This window comes from Leiobunum rupestre, chromosome 2 (genome assembly GCF_980474605.1).
Source record: "Leiobunum rupestre chromosome 2, qqLeiRupe1.1.hap1, whole genome shotgun sequence".
NCBI classification, from domain to species: Eukaryota; Metazoa; Arthropoda; class Arachnida; order Opiliones; family Sclerosomatidae; genus Leiobunum; species Leiobunum rupestre.
The window spans coordinates 67884923-67906903 of record NC_143385.1 but is presented as its reverse complement, the minus strand read 5'-3'; the positions used below and the strand labels follow the sequence as shown (position 1 = coordinate 67906903).

General features: G+C 38.2%; 2 protein-coding genes across 2 annotated transcripts; one reads left to right on the top strand and one right to left on the bottom strand.

The window, feature by feature from the left end:
- Positions 1-861: 861 nt before the first annotated feature.
- Positions 862-21596, bottom strand: LOC149958857 (uncharacterized). The gene is made up of 5 exons (XM_090165065.1): positions 21435-21596; positions 8040-8230; positions 7203-7497; positions 3387-3523; positions 862-1494 (listed from the first exon to the last, which is right to left on the bottom strand). The coding sequence occupies exons 2-5, from the start codon at positions 8220-8222 to the stop codon at positions 1147-1149; spliced, it is 963 nt and encodes a 320-aa protein (XP_090021191.1). The 5' UTR covers positions 8223-8230; positions 21435-21596; the 3' UTR covers positions 862-1146.
- On the top strand, positions 13751-16142 carry LOC149958858 (zinc finger MYM-type protein 1-like). The gene is made up of 6 exons (XM_090167261.1): positions 13751-14091; positions 14156-14313; positions 14392-14864; positions 14933-15283; positions 15343-15429; positions 15711-16142. The coding sequence occupies exons 1-6, from the start codon at positions 13751-13753 to the stop codon at positions 16140-16142; spliced, it is 1842 nt and encodes a 613-aa protein (XP_090023387.1).
- Positions 21597-21981: the final 385 nt, after the last annotated feature.

Genomic DNA, 21981 nt, shown 5'->3' with positions numbered 1-21981 from the left:
TTCAAGTATTTAGCACTTTACAACATTATTCTAGGCTACCTTTTGTTAATTTATCAAAGAAATAAAATGAGATGTAGTTTAGATAAATTAGAATTACTTTTATTTTGTTGATGCACGTACATTCAGGTAGCGACAGCCTGGAGTGGAGCGACGCTACATGCCAAGAAAGTGTAAAACGGTACAATATTCATCATTGGCACCATCTACCGGAGATGCCAATTTACAATATTTTGAACATCGGATTTAAAACATGAAAACATTAAAGTCACTATACAACAAAGTCCTCTAATAATAATAATAAGTTTTGATAAATTTAAAGCCAAAACTATACTTATTTAAAGACCAATATGAATTAACTTAGAATTTAGAATTTCCGAAATCAGTTTCAAAATCTCAAAATCCGAACAAAATTTAAGAAACAAATATAAAGTAAAATTTCAGAAATCATTCTCTAAATCTGGTACTTGTAGTGAAATAAAAATCTTAATACCTCGAAATTATTTTCAAAATCTAGAAATTAATTACTAACCAAATCTCGAAATCGTTTTAAAAATGTAGAAATTACCCATCTCGAAATCACTCTCAAAATCTGGAAATACTTTCAAAATCTCGAAATTACTTTCAAATCTCGAAATTACTTTCAAATCTAGAAATTACTTTCAAATCTAGAAATTTCTTTCAAATTTAGAAATTACTTTCAAATTTAGAAATTACTTTCAAATTTAGAAATTACTTTCAAATTTAGAAATAACTTTCAAATTTAGAAATTACTTTCAAATCTAGAAATTACTTTCAAATCTAGAAATTACTTTCAAATCTAGAAATTACTTTCAAACTATAGAAAGTATATTCAAACCCCAAAACTTGTTTTCAAAATCTCGAAATTGCTTTCAAATGTAGAAATAACCCATCTAGAAATTACTTTAGAAATCTAGAAATCACCTACAAAATTCGGTTATCACCTTCAAATATCTCAAAATCACAATTTTACAAAATCAGTTAGAGATTGCAAATCCCGAACAAAAACAAAATTACCATGTCCGACACCAAGATATATTTATATTCTTTTGCCCAAAAACTTAAAAAATGTATAAAATATTTATCACAAATGATTCATCGTGTAGGTAAATCAATTTTGGATTCTTTTTACAAAGTGAGCGGAGCCAATACTTCCAGTAAACGATCAACGTCCATTTTCTCGACAATCTTCTTGTTTCCCAAATCCTTGGAGCGGGTCAACGCGTTTCGTCGGTCCACGACCATCGCTCCTCGGGTGTCCCATCCGGCCAATTCCACCCAACAAGGATTGGTAATGGTCTCCAGTACCAGTTCGGGATGCACCAGAGCGGCCATAGCCAAGAGGTCAGGGACGTGAACTCCTTGGACGGCATCGTGAGCTCGGATCCGAGGAGAAGCTTCGACGTTTTTCAAAGTGATATTCTTGATTAGTCGAGCCATCTGGGACTCGTGGGACACCCATCGATCGAACCAAGACTATTGCGAAACCATTCTCGTTATTATTCGTAAGCTAGAATGCATTTAGGTACTTAAAAATTGGTAGAACATTAGCAGGATCTTTTAATTGACAGGTCAGAGCACTCTCGGATTTTTTATAGACTCGTTCGTCAGTTTCAGGGTCCGAAAAATCTCACTATGATGTTTTGCGCCATCTATATGGGTATCCCTGAACTAATATTACAGAAATTATTTTAAACAAATAATTTAATAATATCAATAAAATTATTTGGTCTTCTTATCACTGGAGGATTATCTAATACAGCGGTTCCCAATTTCTTTTTGCTATGGAACCCTAAATTATGCAGCTAATACTGGCGGAACCCCAACTCATTTTTCTTACTTATCTTAGAAGAGTGTTGCCACGACCAAAGATGACCGCGCTGCGAATTCTCGGAACCCCTGTGACCCTTCCACGGAACCCCAGGGTTCCGCGGAACACCTTTTGGGAACCGCTTATCTAATAGGTTGAATACGTTTAATCCTAGGGGCCCCCGGTGGTAGTTAATCCTTCACTGGTTCTTAATTATTCACAATAATATCCTAACTATAGTTATGAAATATATAAGAGTGCTCAGATTCAGTAGATGGCGCATCATCATACGAGGTAAAAATAATTATTAGTACAACTATTGGCCGTGAAGTGGCGCGACAAGGCACAGGGGATATTTTATCTTTTAGGAACTACCTTCCTCCAAGGACAGTAGATACAGGGACGAGAAAGTGTATTGGCGGCCTCTGTTGGAATATATCACCTAAAACGACCTAAACGCGAGGAGAGTTAGTTGTAAACAAAAAAATGGCGGTCACCTAATTTTAGCGGTTCTTGACGAGGCTTAAGTGTTCAAAACAAATGGGCATTTTTTTATTTACGCTCGTAGTTTTATTTTTAATTTGACATCAAAATGGTAAAAACTAACTACAATAATACTGTCCATGGTGAACCACGTCTTAACAATGGCTGCGGGTTGTTTACATCTAACTCCCCGTGAATATGAAGACGTTTAAAATCGAAATTTTTTTATCTGCTTTCTCGTCCCTGAATCTACTGTCCTTGCTTCCTCCTCCCCACTACGCTTGTAACGAACGGGTTGCAATTAGTTATACGGCAGAGATATCCCCGTAATCAGTTTATAAGACTGAACGTGTTAAATACAATGACGTAGAATAAATAGAGATCCAAATCCGCCGTCCAGGACCTACCGTTTCGCGGGACAGTTTTTGTTGAGTTGGAGAGTTAGGCCTGGTAAATGAACTTAATCAAATCATGTTGGCGCCATCTATCGTGTTATTGGAAAACTAAACCGTAATATATTTTGCAAAAGTGTCTGCTTATAGAAACAGATGGCGCCAACACGATTGGATAAAGTTGAAACTTAAGCCTAACTCTCCGACTCAAATATAACGTGTCCCGCGAATCCCAGATTTGTTTGGATCTCTATTTATTCTACCTCATTGGTTAAATACGAGAGACTAGAGCGTGAATAGCAATGCCCGCCGTTAATATACTTCAAAATTTAGTCCACTTACTTAAAACTAGGAATATAATACTACGTACCTGGAACAATTCACAACGATTTTTTGCACAAGCTGAAACACGAATATTCTACCTGGATTCTACGAAACTAATTTCGGAGATGTTTATTTAATTTGAAGACAAAATTAATAAATCTTTAACACGATTTTAAAACCGGCACGCATTTCTAACCAAGTCCCAACGAACACGCTGACGAAATTTTGACTACGGTGTCCGCTAGGTGTCTCTAGTATCTTATGTCCGAATACCCCCCATTTGCCAGGCCTATGAATCCCATATTTCCCCTCCAGTATTTTCATCCTCCTAGCTTAAAAGTACTACGAAAAATACTAACGTAAGGTAATTTGACTTCGATGCAGACTTCCCAGGGGACGATAGTAATAGGACATCGGAATTCTTTGAGAACCAAGAACGCCGCTTCTGGGTCGACGTAAAAATTGAATTCGGAGGATGTGGTGACGTTTCCAACACCTGCAACCATTTTATAAAAAAAAAATAATTATTAGCGATGTTGACGTATGGGACATAAGTATATGTATTTGTACCCCGCTGCTCCGCTTTAAGCACTACAGCGGCCACCTTAAACAACCAGCCCTGGACAAAAGTGCGCTTTGCGAAACAACGTTCGGCCAGTGAGACAGCCATCTTGACTGCCTCCCATATGGCAAACAAACGCCCTCATCATGGCCCAACAAAAGGCGACACCATGGGCTGCCCGAGACCCACCCTCGCACAGCTGAGGACTAGAGTGGCTTCCTCTTCCACTGCAAACTACCCTCCTTAGTAGGTTACAGAATGACGAGTGTGGAACACCCATGAGGTTCCAGTGACCCAGCGCCCCGATCAAATGACCTTGAGAGCCGGGTATGGAGCCCCCCACAGGCTCCAGTGACCCCATCACACCACTAGATAGGGACAGTGGGACAACTCGGTTCAATCGTCCGTCTGAGTAATCAGGGGTGAGATATGTGGATGACGGAAAGATGAGGAGAGCCTTTGAGGTATGAAACGCCATTTTGGAATTACGCTTTTATTGCCACCTGGCCGCCATACGGTACAATCATTAACGTTCAGCGCCGGAAATTTAAAATTTCATGTTTAATTTATATTTATATATTATCTGACTTTTGTTGATCTTTTGGGTAGTTGAAAAAAGATTTATCTTCATTTAATTTCCCTTGAGCATTACACCAATTTAAAAAGGAACAGCTCGAACCACCGAAGAAAGGACGATTTGATTTATTTTTGTCTTCGACCATGCTTCATCACGCGGTATAAGCCTACTTCTATTTCACGAGAAAAACATGCCCGCCACCATATTTGCAGTCAGCAGGGATACCAGGCAAAACAAAGCCAAGTGGTCGTTCATCCACATTTTCTGCATCCCAATTTTATGAACATTCAGCAGCCGTATGTCCTTACAACCGGAAGTATCCGGCGTTCATGAAGAATACCATATAAGAGTATTCAACTTTGGTTTATCGACAGCGCGAGCCCAAAAGGCTAAATGAAGTCAAGAAAAGCGCAGTAATTATAAAATGCTTACAGGGTAATAATCACTCTGACTTAATTGTTGCTTATATTTATATTTATCTTAATTTTCATTTTTCGCCAAAGATTTTCCCGTGCCTATTTAGTTTCACCATTGCACGATAGGTGGCACCATGTCTAACTGGCGCAGTTTCAAATCAATTGTAGGAATTATAACAGCTGGCCCTACGAACCCATAAAATTTACAAGAAGTATTGCGTTTATAAATTGGTTCTTCTGCGACAATCCAACAGTTGAATACTCCTAGCCCATGAAACATGCACCTTGCAGGGGTACCAAAATGGGTGATCTCGACTTTCAAAATAGTTACCTTGTCATTCAAAATAGTCAGCTAGACCTACAAAATAGTCAGCTAGACATACAAAATAGTCATCTCGACCTTCAATATAGTCATCTCGACCTTCAATATAGTCATCTCGATCTTCAAAAGTCATCTCGACCTTCAAAATAGTCATATCGACCTTCAAAATAGTCATATCGACCTTCAAAATAGTCATATCGACTTTGAACCTAGTCAGCTAGACCTACAAAATAGTCATCTCGACCTTCAATATAGTCATCTCGATCATAAAATAGTCATCTCGATCATCAAAAGTCATCTCGACCTACAAAATAGTCATCTTGACTTTCACAATAATCATCTCGACTTTCACAATAGTCATCTCGACCTTCAATATAGCCATCTCGACCTACAAAATAGTCATCTCGACCTACAAAATAGTCATCTCAACCTTCAAAATAGTCATCTCGACCTACAAAAGAGTCATCTCGACCTACAAAAGAGTCATCTCGACCTACAAAAGAGTCATCTCGACCTACAAAAGAGTCATCTCGACCTACAAAAGAGTCAACTCGACCTACAAAAGAGTCATCTCGACCTACAAAAGAGTCATCTCGACCTACAAAAGAGTCATCTCGACCTACAAAAGAGTCATCTCGACCTACAAAAGAGTCATCTCGACCTACAAAAGAGTCATCTCGGCCTACAAAAGAGTCATCTCGGCCTACAAAAGAGTCATCTCGGCCTACAAAAGAGTCAGCTAGACCTACAAAATAGTCAGCTAGACCTACAAAATAGTCAGCTAGACCTACAAAATAGTCAGCTAGACCTACAAAATAGTCAGCTAGACCTACAAAATAGTCAGCTAGACATACAAAATAGTCATCTCGACCTTCAATATAGTCATCTCGACCTTCAATATAGTCATCTCGATCTTCAAAAGTCATCTCGACCTTCAAAATAGTCATATCGACTTTGAACCTAGTCAGCTAGACCTACAAAATAGTCATCTCGACCTTCAATATAGTCATCTCGATCATAAAATAGTCATCTCGATCATAAAATAGTCATCTCGATCATCAAAAGTCATCTCGACCTACAAAATAGTCATCTTGACTTTCACAATAATCATCTCGACTTTCACAATAGTCATCTCGACCTTCAATATAGTCATCTCGACCTTCAATATAGTCATCTCGACCTTCAATATAGTCATCTCAACCTTCAAAATAGTCATCTCGACCTACAAAAGAGTCATCTCGACCTACAAAAGAGTCATCTCGATCTACAAAAGAGTCATCTCGACCTACAAAAGAGTCATCTCGACCTACAAAAGAGTCATCTCGACCTACAAAAGAGTCATCTCGACCTACAAAAGAGTCATCTCGACCTACAAAAGAGTCATCTCGACCTACAAAAGAGTCATCTCGACCTACAAAAGAGTCATCTCGACCTACAAAAGAGTCATCTCGACCTACAAAAGAGTCATCTCGACCTACAAAAGAGTCATCTCGACCTACAAAACAGTCATCTCGGCCTACAAAAGAGTCATCTCGACCTTCAAAATAGTCAGCTAGACCTACAAAATAGTCAGCTAGACCTACAAAATAGTCAGCTAGACCTACAAAATAGTCAGCTAGACCTACAAAATAGTCAGCTAGACCTACAAAATAGTCAGCTAGACCTACAAAATAGTCAGCTAGACCTACAAAATAGTCAGCTAGACCATAAGTATGCAAATTTCACATTTTTCGCATGCAAAACAAATCAGTTTTATTATTAATAATAATAAGCTAGACACCACCTTAGCCCCCCTCCCCCCATCCCCCTCGTGTAAATGAAAAATTCACCCATAATGCGGCATCATGGGCGAATTTTTCCAGATGGTCTCAACGTTTTGTGTCCATTCGCTTTGGCGGCTCACCAGTGGCGTAGCAGAGAACTCAGAGGCCCCCCCGCAAAAATCTCTATGAGGCCCCCCTTTTTAATTTTTTTATGGTTAGCGGGGGCCCCACCCGAAGCTCGAGGCCCCCTTGAAGCTCGAGGCCCCCCCGCACCGCGGGCCCTGCGGACCATCAGCTACGCCACTGCGGCTCACGTAACCTTTGGCAGTGCCTCGCTAGGGGGCGTGTTTAGTTCTGCTATGACGTCACATTGTGAAGAGCTCTCAGTTAAATATTTTCTAAACAAACATACACTTTTGGTATTACTCTTTTTAAAGTGGGCATTAGAGTATTTCGAAAATACATCTGGAACTTGTAAAGGTACGTGTTTCGAGCGAATTACTTCAGCAACAAAGGGACTTCTTCCAAGCCTTACCATCCTTGTTCCCACCCATTATGTATATTTCCTTGAGGTTCAGGTCAAAGTTGGGATCTAGTCGTTGCGCCAATGCCAAATTTGTCAAAGGCCCCAAAGCGACCAACGTTATCTCTTGGGGTCTCTCGGAGGCGTAACGACACAGCACCAGAGAGGCGTGGCCATCTTGAACTTTCTGATCTCCGATTGGATACTGATCAGCCACGCCTCCAAATCCGTCATCGGAGTGGTATCTACTTTCTAATTGGACGCCTCGGTCAACCAATGGTTTCACAGCGCCAAGATACACCGGAATCTAATTTTTAGAGTGAAGACTTTTAATAAATGGATTGTGGTTTTTAAGTTAGCGCCAAGAACCCATTTACGGAGAGAAGAACGCACCAATGTGGACTCCATCTTGATTTTAAGTCTAAAGCGCTATCTTTTAAATTACATTATTTAATTATTATCAATATATTATTTTTATATGTACGGTAATTTTATAATAATAATAATAATAATAATAATAATAATAATAATAAGCCTCAGCAAGGCTAATGCCCAAGGGATATCCTCTGGGCCAAAGTCATCAAGCGACTTTTAAGGCCATTAATTCGGGTGGCCGGGTTACAACGCGTAGGAGGGCATCTGAATCTTAAAAAAAATAAGACATTTGGTCGTACTGCCTAGCGTAAATCGGTTCTGGTCAGCGTTGAGGCTGGTTTACACTAGGGCAAAAACGCCACGACGGTGAACGTCGACGCGAAAATTTCCCGTTAGGCTTAGTTCAATATTTTTGCGTCGACTGTCACTGTTGTGGCGTTTTTGCCCTAGTGTAAACCAGCCTTTAATCTTTACTTCTTGGCGGTTGCAAACATTCAGTGTTCTCAGGACGTTATTGGCGGCGTTGGTAGCCGAGGTGTTGCCCATAGAGCAGGTAATGGCTAGCTGGGTCCAGTCACTGTTTTTAAGAGCCAACAAAATGGCCAGTGCGTCGTCCACCCCAGAATCACAATCAATTATCATCGTTTTGTGGCTCATCGTGAAACCTACGAAATCGAATAAAATACGAGTGGAATAGATGCTAAAATAAATATAAAACCAACGTAACCACATTAATGAAAATATATCACACATTTAAACCGATAAGAAAACACTTAAAATAAATTACGAAGTTACGAGTAAAGTAAGCGAAACGAAACAAGTTGGCAAGCCAAAATTTACCTCTCCTCGGAAGAATTGTCCCTAGTGGTACTAATTTATCGAGTTGAACCTTAAAGATATATCTCCGCAATTCCGAGTTATTTACTAAAAACGTAATCCCGATACAATCCCGCCCGGTATAAAATTTTAATTATAATTAAAATAATTGAGACGAAACTACAGAGTTTAATTTATTCAGAATAATAAAAATTAAGTAGTTACAACAGTGAGTTAGACGTACTAAAACATTGCACAATTGAATTTAACCCTATTTACAGATCAAGTTTATCATTTAAATATAATACGAAGCCAATTTTAATGAAAGAAATATCTACGCTAAACACACAATAGTTAAAAAAAGACTGAAAAAACGAAATAAATTACAAAACACTAACGGGTTCTACCCTTTAACCATCTTATCTGCTGACTGCGCTAAAACAAGATTTGACCTTTAAATTTCCATACGTAAAAAATTTACACTTAAACAAGTTCACAAAAATTAAAAAACAAAGTTCAATAAACAATATCCAAGGATATTGTATTCATCCGTTTAGTAAAAAAACCCGCCTTATCATAATGGTTCCTTTACTTTCATATTTTCCCTAAGGAAGTCAATGGCTCGGCGGTGAGCTATCCGCATGGTAACAATGCGGCCCGAGTTCAATTCCTGATCACGATCAAATTTATCATTAAAATACTTAAATATTTAATTAAATATAAAATTAATATAATTTATAATTATTTAATTAAATATAAGATTAATATAATTTATAATTATTTAATTAAGTATAAGATTAATATAATTTATAATTATTTAATTAAATATAAGATTAATATAATTTATAATTATTTAATTAAATATAAGATTAATATAATTTATAATTATTTAATTAAATATAAGATTAATATAATTTATAATTATTTAATTAAATATAAGATTAGTTTTATAATTTATAAATATTTAATTAAATATAAGATTAGTTTCATAATTTATAAATATTTAATTAAATACAGGGTGTTAACTAAAAAACGATACAGAGCCAATTACTCAAAATGTGTTTTATGTAAGAATTTTAAATTTGCAGGTTATATAGAAGGTGCAGGGGGACAAATGTCAATGAAATTTTCAATGACCTTGAACCAGGTCTTCAAGGTCATTCAAATTTTATCTCGAGAACCATTAGGATTAGAAGAATGGTTACAATTAGAAATGTGTTCTACGTTTAATTTTAAGTCTAAATAACTTTGACCCGATCTAATTTGACCATTGGGAAGCCGAGAAATGTTAGACCAAAAACCATAAGGTTGTGTGTGGTATTCAAATAAAGACACGACATTTAAGGGCTTATAAATCGAAAACTACCAGATCTAATGGATCAAAATTGTCGTGACACTCTAAACTGAGTGGGGGAGTTTGGAATTTGTAACTTATGATGACCTTGGAACATTAGTTCAAGGTCATTCAATTTATTTCAATTACTTCTTTAGTTTCTTTTGTGTTTAAAACATTTAAACTAAAAAAGTTAATAAAAATACTTGTTACGTTTTAAATCAATTAATTAACGTTTATTTTGGAGTTTTATTGGTTTATTTACCTTGGGTAAAAGATAATTTGACTTAAAAACCTTGCGGGGCATTTTTCTAATTGGAACCATTCTCGTAATCCTAATGGTTCTCGAGATAAATTTTGAATGACCTTGATCTAATGTTTCAAGGTCATCATAAGTTACAAATTCAAAACTCCCCCACTCAGTTTAGAGTGTCACGACAATTTTGATCCATTAGATCTGGTAGTTTTCGATCTATAAGCCCTTAAATGTCGTGTCTTGATTAGAATCCCACACACGACCTTATGGTTTTTGGTCTAACATTTATCGGCCCGTACAAACACAACAGACTCAATACCCACAACAAACTCAACACCCACAACCGTCATAACACCAACACAACAAACTCAACACCCACAACCGTCATAACACCAACACAACAAACTCAACACCCACAACCGTCTTAACACAAACTCAACATTCACACCCTACACTTAAACATTACAATAACGAAATATCCAATCAAACTGAGTTAAAACTGTCCCGAGCGTTAACGAGAAAAAACATCCAAATCCAACCGCAAGTTAATCCGTTAACGCTCACCGTCGCACGGTGGTTTTGCCAACCCATCGACAGTCCTAGCAACTGCGAACGCAGAGATTTCGAGAAACTGCGTACGCAATGATTAACCTTTGCACGGAAAATGCGAACGCGTTCGCAGGACTGACAGACAGACAGACACGGTGATTGTATAACCCCTCCTAGCGCGTTTTATACCACTGGAAATTGTATTCATAAATGTGTTCAAAAGTACCGATAGACAAAAAAAACTACGTGGACCACCGACGGATTCTACCCTTTAATAATCAGCTATGCTAATACCAAAGGCACCACCTTAGGCCTAAGTCATCATGCGACTTTTGAAGCCCTTAATTCAGGTGGCCGGGTTACAATGCGTAGGAGGGTGGTGGAGAGCCCTGCATGCCACGAGATCGAGCCAACAGCTCCCTACACTAACTATTACCGTTAACCTCAACAAGTTTTTATGGAAGGGGAAACCGAAGATCTCGGGGGAAAACCCCTTAAACAAGTAGGGAGATAACTTGCAAACTCAACGCAGAAGGAGTTGTTCCGAGTTTTCACCCAGTGCCACAAGCTGGGATCGAACCCGGCTTCTCTTGCTGCGAGGCGAAAGTGCTAACCACTCCGACACCCCACCCTCTTATCTCTGCTGACTGCGCTAAAACAAGATTTGACCTTGAAAATTACATACGTAAAAAATGTAAGACTTTAGAAACTATTAATATACTCTTCCGCTTACGCTGAGCTTATAATTTTCAATGAATCATAACATGTATCGGTGGTTCTGTGGTAGAACACTCGCCTATAATGCAGGAGGGCTCGGGTTCAAATCCAGCCCGATACGATTGGTGGAAACCCTGCCATTTGGACCAACGTTTACCGTTACCCTCAGCACTCGGTCCGTCCCAAAAGTCAATTAGAAGAAGTTGGAGATAAAACACCCACAACCGTCATAACGCTAACACAACCAACTCAACACCCAGGGCCGGACTGGCCCGACCGGCTAACCGGCGATCGCCGGTCAAATCGGGGCCAAATGAGATGGGGGCCAAAGTTTTCCGAGCGAAATTAAACCGAACCAAACGGCGAAATTGAAAGCAGACGAGTTTATCGTTAATAAAATTTGAATAATTAAACAAAAATATTACTTGCGCTATACGAAACCCACCGCTCCTGGGGCAGGTAGGCCCGGCCCAGTGGCGGCCTAAGAGGGAGGGCCACCGGTCCGTGTACCATGGTAGCTAGGGCTGCAATTTACCTTAGGCAAAAGCTTCGGTAAATTACCTCTCCCCTCAAGATTATTCTATACCCCCTCACTCATTTTAGTTTGAACCAGGCCCAACAAGAGAAGAGGGAATCCTGTACAAATTACCGAGACCTCTACAACCTTGGGGGCCCGACTCCCCCGAGTGTAAACCGTTTTACTACGCCTCTTTAACGAAACTTCGATATTTACAGGAATAATAATAAAGGTATCGTTTGGGGCCTAGAAGTAATGTTTTAACGAGGCACAGGCCCGCTATCGGCGGCCCTGACTTTGCATCAAGTATCCCTTTATGTTCGTCAAACTTATATCTTCCACTTGACTTGTAGAATACAGCTGATTTGTATTTGTCTCAGATTTAGACCGTTTGGATTTGCTTTTTTCTATCCCGAGTATATTTGTGTTTGGATAAGAATACAATAGATTTAAATGCTTATTACGAAATTTAAGTTTATTAAAATAATATTTTCATAAATATTAATAGATGTTTCTATAAATTAACGTGGCCTTCTTGTTGAAATGTATCTACTACGTCACAGCTTTAACTTTGGTAATATTACGAGCGCGCGCTTAGAGCGAGAGAAACGTCGTATTTTCGCGCGCGCGCGTGCGAAGCGCTCGTGTCAAACTAATAAACTATTCTAATAAAGATATGACATCGTGACGTAAGAGAAACATAAAAACAAGTTCGGCAAGCGTAGCTGACTTTATAGAAAGTTTAAAGACTCGGGTCGTGTTATACTCCATATTTCTATGTTGATTAACTTGACTTCGGACACAGCAGTGCTCAAGAGTTAATGCATTCCGCGCTTCTGGTATGGTTATTTGTGCCTTGGACGAATTACCACAGGGACGTTTCGGTCCCACTTATATTTCTCAGCAAGCGAGTTAAGCGGTTACTCTCACCTCCCTAACTGAAAACCAGAAAATACGCGAAACAGCCAGTGCAATAGTGCAAATATTTAAGGAAATTAAGGTTACAAGAGATTTCTACCTATTTAGTCTAGCAGCCAACGACCGCTTTATGAGTTCTACTGTAGCTTTATTATTTAAAAAGTAGTTTCAACCTACTTGTTTATAAGACAATGGCAAGTCATAATAAGGCTGTTAGTTATTATCAATCCAGCCACAGTGTATTATTTTAAATTTTTAATCAACTAACTTGACCAACATTACGAACAACAAAGAACGATCGTACATAAAAAACACAAGAGATGCTTTCCAACGATACAATTGCACGCGGAGCTTGCTCAAGTAAGTCTTATCAACTTTATTATTTTGCTAGTATCCAAACGAGATATCATTTACGTTTTTAATCATGGAATGCTTGATTTAGAATATTTACGAAAGAATATAACTAAATTTGGAATGTTGTGACTGAACGACATTATTAGAAAATGAATAAACCTATTGGAAGAGATGAAAAGCCAGGAAGGAAACGAATTTACAAATCAGGAACTGAAAAACGTAATGAAATAAATAAACGTGAATTTGAGCGAATTGGAGCAGATCCAAAGCAACGGAAGCTATTCAACTTTGAACTTCAACCTCAACCGTCAACAAGTACATGTAGTACAAAACAAACCGAAGACGTCGGCATTAATATACAGTGTGATCCTGCTGATTGTGAATCAGGTGAAGTCACTAATTGCGAAGCAAGTGAAATTTCGGATTGTGAAACTAGTGAAGTCGCTGATTGCGAATCTAGTGAAGTCGCTAATTTTGAAGCTAGTGAAGTCGCTAATTGTGAAGCTAGTGAAGTCGTTAATTGTGAATCTAGTGAAGTCGCTAATTGTGAAGCTAGTGAAGTCGCTAATTGTGAAGCTAGTGAAGTCGCTGAATTTGAAACTAGTGAAATTTCGGATTTTTAAAACAGTGAAGCAGATTAATTTTCTGATTGTAGCGTGGATACCGACCTTTGGAAATTTGTTGTACCAGGTTTCTATGCATCAGTTACAGAAAAAATAGTGTTTATGAGGCACCATCCAGTTCAACCAAGTGATGTCGATACCCTTCTTCCATTTAAGGCAAGAAAAACTTACAAACGAATTCTGCCCGATGGCACCACAGTTCCCCGTAAATGGTTGTCATACTGCCTGGAGAAAACAAAGGTATTCTGTAGTGTGTGTATGGCATATTCCCCTGATAAAGCCAGCCCATTCGTCCACGGAGTCCAGGTTGATATTAAACATTTCTATCAGCAGATGGAAACTCATGAACATTCTCTCGCCCATGACACGGCTGTGAAAGTCTATCTTCAAATCTGTAAAAACATGGATATTGAAACTCTAATTGCCAAAGACTTAATAAAAAAGTGAAATTGAAATAAGAAGGCAGGTGATTCACAGGCTAATTGACATAACCTTGTTCATAGGAAGACAAGGATTAGCGTATAGAGGATCGAATGAAGTTGCTGCTGATCTGAACAACCGATATATAAATCATGGCAATTTCCTAGAACTAGTATTGCTGGTTTCTAAATATGACCAAATATTGAAGACGCATGTAGATATGGCAATTCAGAATAGCAAAGAGCGTAAGGAAAGAAATCCTTAATCGCAAGGAAGAGGAAGCCTCCTTACATTTCTTTCCAAATCATTCATCAATAAAATAGTTCAATATTTAGCCGTTCAAATTCAACATGATATCGCTAGTGAAATTCGGCAAGCGGGCTACTTCAGCATAGAAGTGGATTCCACACAGAATGTGTCCGTCCTAGATCAGTTAGCGATTTGTGTGCGATACGTGCTAAATGGTAGAGTCCATGTTAGATTATTAAAGTTGGTTGTTGCAGAGAAAACAACTGGAGAGGCGCTATACCGTCAGATAAAGGTAAAACTTGAAAAGCTTCGCATAAACACGAAACAAATAATTGGATGTTCATTTGATGGGGCAGCGAACATGAGTGGCCAATACAATGGGCTTCAAGCTCACCTTAAAAAGGATAATGAATCTTTGCTATATGTGCATTGTTGCGCGCATGCTCTGAACTTGGTTATGACGAATTCGACTGAAAGCTGTAAACCGGCTAAGGATTTTCTTGGTCTTTGCAAAGTACAGCAGTTTTCGTCTCAGAATCGCACAAGCGTATGCTTGTATGGACCAAAGTGAATAAAGAGTCTAATGAGGGTCGTGAACTTTTGCGTCGGCTTCAGAAGGTGAATTCTACACGTTGGTGGAGCAAAGACAAGGCATTGAAAAGTGTTTTCGATGACTTAAATGTTCCTTTTGAACAATGCAATAGGTTTTTCACTCTTTTACTCTGCCTTTTCACAATTGCAAATAGTAACGATTTTGCATCTGATGTGGCTTTTAAAGCCAAGTCATTGCTTGATAACTGGTGCAAATTTGAAAACATTATGGTTGCCTTTATATATCGTGATTTATTCAATATATCGACTCCAGCCTACTTGTATCTCCAAACAAGCGGTCTCAGTTACCTAGCAGCAAATCAAATGATAAATACCTTCTATAAGCAACTCCGTACCAAAAGGCATAATTTTGAGGTATTGTAAACATTGCCACTGATTTCGTGGCTGATTTGAATATACGTTTAACTGACAAGGAAGTGCATGTTGAAATTGAACCAACTTTTCCAAAAAAGCGAATTCCGATTGCTCAGCGAAGATCAGGAGAATTGGCTATGGACGAGGCGAGACAAATTAAGGCATCACAATCCAAGATATTCGAACGAGAAGTGTTCTACGTGATCATTGATACGGCTATACAACAAATAAAACAGCGTTTTATATTTAATGACGAACTTTTGAAAGACATTGCGGAGTTGGATCCAAAAATTTTTTAAAATATTTCAGGTTTCGGAACTTCTTGCGATAACCTTAAGCTTCAAAAATTGGCTGAACTTTCGGGAACAAACCGGACTGAGCTGTGCAGAGACCTAATACAATTTGCGATTCATTATGATGATTATAGTGCGGCTCAGAAACTGAAAGAGACCACGAAGTTTCTTATCAGCATCAAAACCACAAAGACGAACAGCATACTATGGAAATCGAAGATATCTTTAGTGAATCGCTTAAGTGCGAAGAAAAAGCAAAATGTAAAAAATGTCTGGTTTGTGCTTTACAATTATTGCACGAGTTGAATGGTCACGGATCATTTTATACATCTCTTTATTTAGCTTATAAGTATGTTCTAACGTTATCGTGCACACAAGTTTCCTGTGAAAAAGTTTTTTCAGTTGTGAAAATCATTAAAAATCGATTGCGTTCATCTTTGGGTCAAGACTTATTAGAAGATTTCGTCTTATTCTACGTTGAGAAAGGTTTTAACTTTGATTGCAATAAGGTTGTTGACGATATTGCCGCCAGTTCAAGCGAATTGTCTAAAATACTCAAGCTGTAATATACCAGTGTATCTTATGGAATATATGGTAATCTTTTAGTCCAAAAATAAATAATAATAAATATAAGTAATAAATTGGTCTTCAATTCTTTATTCATTGAGATTTACTTTTAGTACAAAACTGCCGTACTGCAATATATTGAGGTTGAGGACAGGGTAATGTTTTTGGAAATAGGGCCAACACGATTTCATAGCCGGCCAACTACTAGCCAGTCCGGCCCTGACACCCACAACATATTACAAATAAACATTACAATAACAAACTTTCCAATAAAACTGAGTTGCAACCGTAGCTACGGTGAGCGTTAACGAAAAAACCAACCGCACCCAACCCAACCGCAAATTTATCCGTTAACGCTCACCGTCACACGGTGGTTTTGCCTCCCTTTAAACTGCAAACACGGTTTTTCGACTTTGCCCCGGTAACGCGTTTTGGACTTTGTCCCGGTAATGCATTCGCAGCACACACACAGACACATACAGACAGACAGACAGACACGGTGATTGTAAAACCCCTCCTAAAAAGCGGCGTTCACTGCCTGGGCGATAAGTTGGCATGTGAACCAGTGGCGTAGCCATGACTTTGGTTCGGGAAGGCCCCGGGAAGGAGGCACACCATTGAAAAAATAAAATGATTTGTACGTACGAGCATACGTTTGGGGGGCACGTTCCCCCTGGCTACGCCACTGATACTAACATATAGACTTTGTCGGTTTCATCGAAAATGACACGCTGCGTCTCTCGTGGCGAGCTCGCGCGTAACTTGATTAAAAGTTTTTTCCCGCCCCATGGAAATTAATGTAAAGTTGGCGAATTTAGGGAAATACCCGGGCATGCATGTGTCCCCTCCAGATCGGATACAAGGTCAGTAGGGGGTTCAGTAAACGCGGCGTGAGCCGCAACAATAAAACGACCTTGCTCTCCTCGCTTCCTGGAAAATTTTGGGTTTTTTCGATTTCATCACTTTTGCGAAATATGGTCAATCCAAGGTTCCCGCTTAGGGCCACAAAATAATTAGCCCACCTGTGAAAAAAACCTTAGCGCCGCTACTGCTGCCTTCTCGACGACGCGTCTTTGGGGTCGTGTCCCGATTCGCCGATCGGTATGTCACAAAAATGTATTGTCTTTTAAAATAAGCGTCTAAGTCGGTCTAAGTATTCTAGCCACGAAATTGTACTAGTTTCTACAATTTTTTTTCTACAAGTCTTTAGCTTAGTTAACATTTTATCTAGTTTCTCATATGTAGGCTGCCGCTTTCTGACAGTCCGTCCGTTCCTGAATAATTTACCACCTTTCCATGTTCTTCTACCCCAATTATTCCTCTGATTCCAGATGGATCTATGTCGTCGAGCCAAGTCTCCCCAAAGTAATTAAGTAGAATGTCAATTTTTGTATTCACCGGTTCTTTGGGTTTTACTAGACGCGTAGCAGACAGGCCCGTCTTAAGACCTTTTGAGGCCCTGGGCTAAATTATTTTTTAAGGCCTTTGCGATCCCCAACGGTCAGCCTTTGTATGTCCGTGGTCTAAATTCAGCTACACAATAATCAAACCAAAACTTTCCAAAGTATAAGATATAATACTACTGAAAATAAGATTTTTACTGACAGTGACTCGCTGTTAGGTTTTAGAAATTGTAGGTACCGTATGATACGCGATGTGGCGATGAGTCAAATTACTTTAGACGTAACTAAAATATACATAATATTAAATGAGCATAAATAATATTTAACCAACTAAACCCTTATCCCTAAAGTAAAGGCTGTATGGCTGGCCTTTCCGGGGCCCCAAAACTGGTCTGGGGGCCCTGGGCTGTAGCCCATTTAGCCCATGCCTTAAGACGGCCCTGGTAGCAGATACAGTGCCGGATTTACTGGAGGTGGGGGACCGAGGCACTAACAAGGAGACATCTCGAGGTGTTTCTCCCTGATTTGTTTTCGAACTCGGGGCTTAATAAGACCTTCGTGTACCTTGAAAGCTCCGAAAGGGAAAAGTTCAATCGCTATTCGTTTTGTCATGGCAACCAAAAATGTTTTTCACAACTCAAGTTTTAACTTTATCTGTGTAAAATAGCATGGGTAAATCACGGATTGCAAACCCTCACGATTTTAACGATTCTACCCAATTTTATCAATTTTACCCAATTGTTTGCCAAAATTTTAATTTTCAACAATTTCTCTAAAATTTAAACTTATTTTTTACAAATTTTTTGATAAATTTAACTCTGAGCTATCCAGAAGGTTAACAAACCACGCAAGTTTATATAAGTAGCTCTCGACATCTGATCCCCAAAATGACAATTTTATAGATTCCGAAGATGTCAATACATTTTGCAATGCTTTTCAAAGATTTGAATTTGATTTACCTTCTCTAAAATCGCAACTTAATTTGGCTGAACATTATATTAAGAAGCGTAAAATGTTGTAAGTCGGAAAATGTTCTGCTCGCAAAAAGAACGAGACCTTTTTTCCGGAAAACTCATAGGTTAAGTAACTAGAATGCTGCCGTGTAACTGGCAAATGAACCAAACGCCGTGGCAGACGATAGCTAGATCTCAGCCAATCAGAGCTCAAAGAGTGGTTCTGCCAAGAGTTTAACGTCATCAGAGATAATGACGTCACCTAGTTCATTATTGTTAATTACGTTACCAAAACCGAATTTGATCATAATTCTTCAAATACGGAGCTCTCGGCGAACGACAAGTTTTCTGCAGACATAACTTGTTTAATTATTTTTAATATTTTATTTACAAAAATGCCTTTGCGGTGTTTTATTCCGTCGTGTAAAAAGCGTCGATATTCCGGTCGCGAAAATAAGTAATTTTCAGGTAATAAACATTAGGCCTCGGCTAATAAATGGCGGGAAATTTAGATGTTTAGGCTTAATGTTTACGAAGCGCACCTGCAAATGAAACGGAGCTATCTTCTTCCAAATAGGTTTACAGACAGTAGCGGCGCTAAGGGTGGGCTGAAGTGGGCTTTAGCCCCCCTGCATTTCTGAGAGGGGTCACATATTTATATTAAAAGGGCCACCTATTTATAATTAAGAGGCCACATATTTGAATTTATTAATTTTCTTTATCTCTAGAAATTTGTTTTATTGCCAAGAAACGTTTTTCTGAAAAACAAATCTTTGAAAATCAATTCGTTTACTCAAGAAGATAGTAGACCATAAACTAACAGATTGGGGAGGAAAGGAGCAGAAATTGAGAGAAGGTTGAATGGACAATAGAAAGAAATGAAAAGGGCTGAAGGGAATTAGGGAAATAACCCGGGCACGCACAGGTCCCCTCCAAGTCGGATACAAGGTCAGTACTCAGTAGGGGTCCAGTAAACGCGACGAGAGCCGCAACAATAAAACGACCTTGCTCTTCTCGCTTCCTAGAAAATTTATATGGGGTCACTAATGTTGTAAGGGCCACAAAATTCTTAGGGGCCACAAAATAATTAGCCCACCTGTGAAAAAACCTTAGCGCCGCTACTGTTTACAGATTCCTTATTAAAAATATATTTAAGAAAACAAATATTAAATTTAATACTTTTACGATTATATTTAAGTTATTACCCGCAAGCTGCTACGATTTCGAAATCTTAAAAAACCCAGCGAAATCCTACGGGAATTTCCCGAGCTTGGCTGTCGATTGCATCGTCTGCAACTGACTCCCGCGAGAGTAGCGGAACCACTTTACGGCCTCTCATTGGCTGAAGCACAGCCAACTTTGATCACGCGCTGTTCGCGCTACAGCGGCCAACACATTCGTGGAAATTCCGCGAGCAAGGATTTCCCCCCTATAAACTGTACTATAATGTGTAGGAGGTCAGCGCCACACTCGGTTGTTATTTTGTCCTCAATGTAAAAACTATACTAAAAATAATAATCCGCTAAATTTTTTATTTTTCCGATTTGCGGAAATTTTTCCGCAAAATTAACAACTCTAGTAAAATGTCTCCTCTGGTATACAGTTACAGCTATTTTCTTGAAATGAAAGTACAGTTTTTTTTTCTATTATAATTCTTAAATCTAGTGCTATGTATTCAAGTGCCTTTAGCGAAAGAAGTTTTAGTGCATTAAAAATAAAAAATTAATACTACTCGCGCACTACAATGACGGAAATTAGGCTGTCAAACCTCCGTCTACTTTCAATGAATCTTTGTAAAAGCTTAATAAAAAATCCAGTTACCGACGTTGTAGACGAATTTTCAAAACTCATAATAGAAGAATGACCTTTCTGTATTAAACTTGATTAAAACAAATTAAGGGTTAAACAGTTACTTACGTTACTTTTAATAACGTCAACGCTGAGAAATAATTTTGAAATTGATGGTTTTAACCAATGAGGTAGAATAAATAGAGATCCAAATCCGCCTTCCAAGACCTACCGTTTCGCGGCACAGTATTTGTTGAGTTGGAGAGTTCAGTTTCCTTGGTTAGGCCTAGTATATGAACTTAATCGTGTTGGCGCCATCTATCGTGTTATTGGAAAACTAAACCCTAATATTTTGCTGCTTATAGAAACAGATGGCGCCAACACGAACTTTAATACGATTGGATAAAGTTGAAACTTAAACCTAATTCTCCTACTCAAATAAAACGTGTCCCGCGAATCCCAGATTTGTTAGGATCTCTATTTATTCTGCTTCATTGGTTTTCACACACTAAATATTTCTCGCGCCGCCGCTGACGACAGCGCCATCTAGGTAACTTATTTATTGACTTTGACAATATTACCATGATTTTAAATGAATATTTACTAAAAATCAAAATTTTAAAAGTAATTAAATTTCATGAAATTATTTTCATAATTAAGCTACCCCACTATTTATCCCATATTTTTTTCTACTGATGGTTAATCAACATAAAATCTCCTTCGTTTAAGGGAGGGGAGAAAGTCTGACTTACTTTAGGACCTGCTTTTCTATTCAACCTCACAAAAGTTGAATAATAGTATCAATAGTATTGCTAGACTTACGATAACTAATTAATTATAGTACAAAAGTATAAAATTATAATAATTATGAAAACAAACCCGCCCAAAAATATTGAACTAATCAAGGACGTATCAACTCCCACAATAACCACGCCCATATCTGGCACACTTAAAAATGAAAACGCGTAAAAAATACAAGTTCAACGCCACACAAACTGTACTAGTTCGTAAATAATATATTCCGTTTTAAGGCGGAGCTTAGTTCAGACATTTGCCTATAGCGCTGAGAGCAAGCTCCGAATTTAGCGGCTAGGCTTAGATTTAGATGGGTACTACTTCCCACAAAAATCGATAGGAGAAGACTGACCGTTCGATTTGAAGCGTCCTATCCTCGGTCCTCTGCCAGATAACTCGTCCTTTATAATTTTAGCAGGTTGCTTTTTTAGGCTTAAGGTTGAATAAGATACGTTTAAAACGAGTTTTAATACGTTTCTAAAATGAACGAACGACCGTCTATGACTCGTACTCGCGAAACGCGATAGAAAAAACATCTCTTAAAGATTAAAAAGACTATAAAATATTTTTTATAGATATGTGATCGAAGTGATATTATAAGGATTAACTTATACCGTAGTTTCTTATAAAGCCCCACAGGTGGCGCTACTAGCTAGTTAAAAAACCATATCAGGAGAGAAAGATGTAAATCATACTCAAAATATTTTTGGTTAAAAAAAAGACATTTTACCCACAATTCAAATCCTAAGCTTTTAATTTAGTTTTAAATATATGTGGTTTTTATATCATAAAAACATAAATATAATTAATTTTTTGTCACTTATGGCTCGTGATTTTTTTATTTTTGTTATACATGTATTTTTTTTTTTTGATGATTACATGATATCACATGAAAACTT

What these genes read in the sequence shown, in the direction of transcription:
- LOC149958857 (XM_090165065.1), bottom strand. Translation starts at nt 8,222, where the DNA reads ATGAGCCACAAAACGATGATAATTGATTGTGATTCTGGGGTGGACGAC. An exon ending in ATGTTTGCAACCGCCAAGAA is followed by an intron (nt 7,498 to 8,039) that starts GTAAAGATTAAA and finishes TCTAAAAATTAG; the next exon opens with ATTCCGGTGTATCTTGGCGC. An exon ending in AATGGGTGGGAACAAGGATG is followed by an intron (nt 3,524 to 7,202) that starts GTAAGGCTTGGA and finishes AAATGGTTGCAG; the next exon opens with GTGTTGGAAACGTCACCACA.
- LOC149958858 (XM_090167261.1), top strand. Translation starts at nt 13,751, where the DNA reads ATGAGGCACCATCCAGTTCAACCAAGTGATGTCGATACCCTTCTTCCA. An exon ending in GCCAAAGACTTAATAAAAAA is followed by an intron (nt 14,092 to 14,155) that starts GTGAAATTGAAA and finishes GTTCATAGGAAG; the next exon opens with ACAAGGATTAGCGTATAGAG. An exon ending in CCAAAAGGCATAATTTTGAG is followed by an intron (nt 15,284 to 15,342) that starts GTATTGTAAACA and finishes TTAACTGACAAG; the next exon opens with GAAGTGCATGTTGAAATTGA.